The sequence below is a fragment of the Salvelinus namaycush genome, chromosome 17, assembly GCF_016432855.1.
Source record: "Salvelinus namaycush isolate Seneca chromosome 17, SaNama_1.0, whole genome shotgun sequence".
Lineage (NCBI taxonomy): Eukaryota > Metazoa > Chordata > Actinopteri > Salmoniformes > Salmonidae > Salvelinus > Salvelinus namaycush.
In genome coordinates, this window is record NC_052323.1 from 32,799,123 (window position 1) to 32,800,527 (window position 1,405).

The following is a 1,405-nucleotide window of genomic DNA, read 5'->3' on the forward strand; positions in this document are numbered from 1 at the left end:
TTAAATCATTATCGTGACAGCTACTTACCTTGTATTACATACATGACAAATTAGCCTGGATTCTGGCAGAGTTTTCTGGACAATGCCTGCCCACACTGTCATGTTACCATGGGGACAAAGGTGACATAACCAGTTGTAGTTTTTTTTGCTCTAGCACTACACAGCTGATTCAAATAACCAACTCATCATCAAGCTTTGATTATTTGAGTCATCAGTGTAGTGCTAGGGCAAAACCCAAAACGTACACCTAGGGGGACCCAGGATCGAGTTTGGAAAACCCTGATTTACAGTACACTCTGCAATTCTGAACAAATACGTAATTTCACTATCAATTATAGTGTCAAAACAAGCTTTTACTTGTAACAGGTATGACATTCCAATAACCCAGAATGTGTACTAATTTGTCTGGTTGACATTTACGTATATATTCAGAAATGGAAGGTTATGTATTCCACATTTAAATAACTTTCCAATCAGTTATTAATCTTGGCTTGTTTTTTATATATTCATTGACTGGTTGTCCCCTCTCCTGTCGTAACCACAGCAACAGCATGCCGAAGAGCATTGCTCTCATCTGCTTCCTGTCCCTGGTGATGCTCATGAGTGTCCTGGGGAACCTCTTGGTCATGACGGCTGTCTGCAAGGACCGCCAGCTCAGGTTAGTCTCTCCCTACGTCCTGCTCCCTCCCTCTGTCTGTCTGTCTGTCTGTCTGTCTGTCTGTCTGTCTGTCTGTCTGTCTGTCTGTCTGTCTGTCTGTCTGTCTGTCTGTCTGTCTGTCTGCATGGACCGCCAGCTCAGGTTAGGCCCTCCCTCCCTCCTTCCCTCCTTCCCTCCCTCCCTCCCTCCCTCCCTCCCTCCCTCCCTCCCTCCCTCCCTCCCTCCCTCCCTCCCTCCCTCCCTCCCTCCCTCCCTGTCTGTCTGTCTGTCTGTCTGTCTGTCTGTCTGTCTGTCTGTCTGTCCCTCTGTCCGTCTGTCCCTCTGTCTGTCCCTCTGTCCGTCTGTCCGTCTGTCTGTCTGTCTGTCTGTCTGTCTGTCTGTCTGTCTGTCTGTCTGTCTGTCTGTCTGTCTGTCTGTCTGTCTGTCTGTCTGTCTGTCTGCAAGGACTGCCAGCTCGTGTTAGTCTCTCCCTACGTTCTGTTCCGTCTGTTCCGTCTGTTCCGTCTGTTCCGTCTGTCTGTCTGTCTGTCTGTCTGTCTGTCTGTCTGTCTGTCTGTCTGTCTGTCTGTCTGTCTGTCTGTCTGTCTGTCTGCAAGGACCGCCAGCTGAGGTTAGTCTCTCCCTACGATCAGCTCCCTCCCTCCGTCTATCTGTCTGTCTGCAAGGACCGCCAGCTCAGGTTAGTTTCTCCCTACGATCAGCTCCCTCCCTCCCTCCCTCCCTCCCTCCCTCCCTCCCTCCCTCCCT

The 1,405-nt window shown here is 50.0% G+C and overlaps 1 protein-coding gene across 1 annotated transcript in view; it reads left to right on the plus strand.

Annotated features, from left to right (window-relative positions):
- The first annotated feature begins 551 nt into the window (after positions 1-551).
- Positions 552-1,405, plus strand: part of LOC120062090 (5-hydroxytryptamine receptor 4-like) — a 43,208-nt gene continuing 42,354 nt past the window's right edge. Inside the window, exon 1 of the mRNA XM_039011898.1 lies at positions 552-658. Coding sequence (XP_038867826.1) covers positions 552-658 — 107 coding nt within the window. The remainder of the gene's footprint in view (positions 659-1,405) is intronic.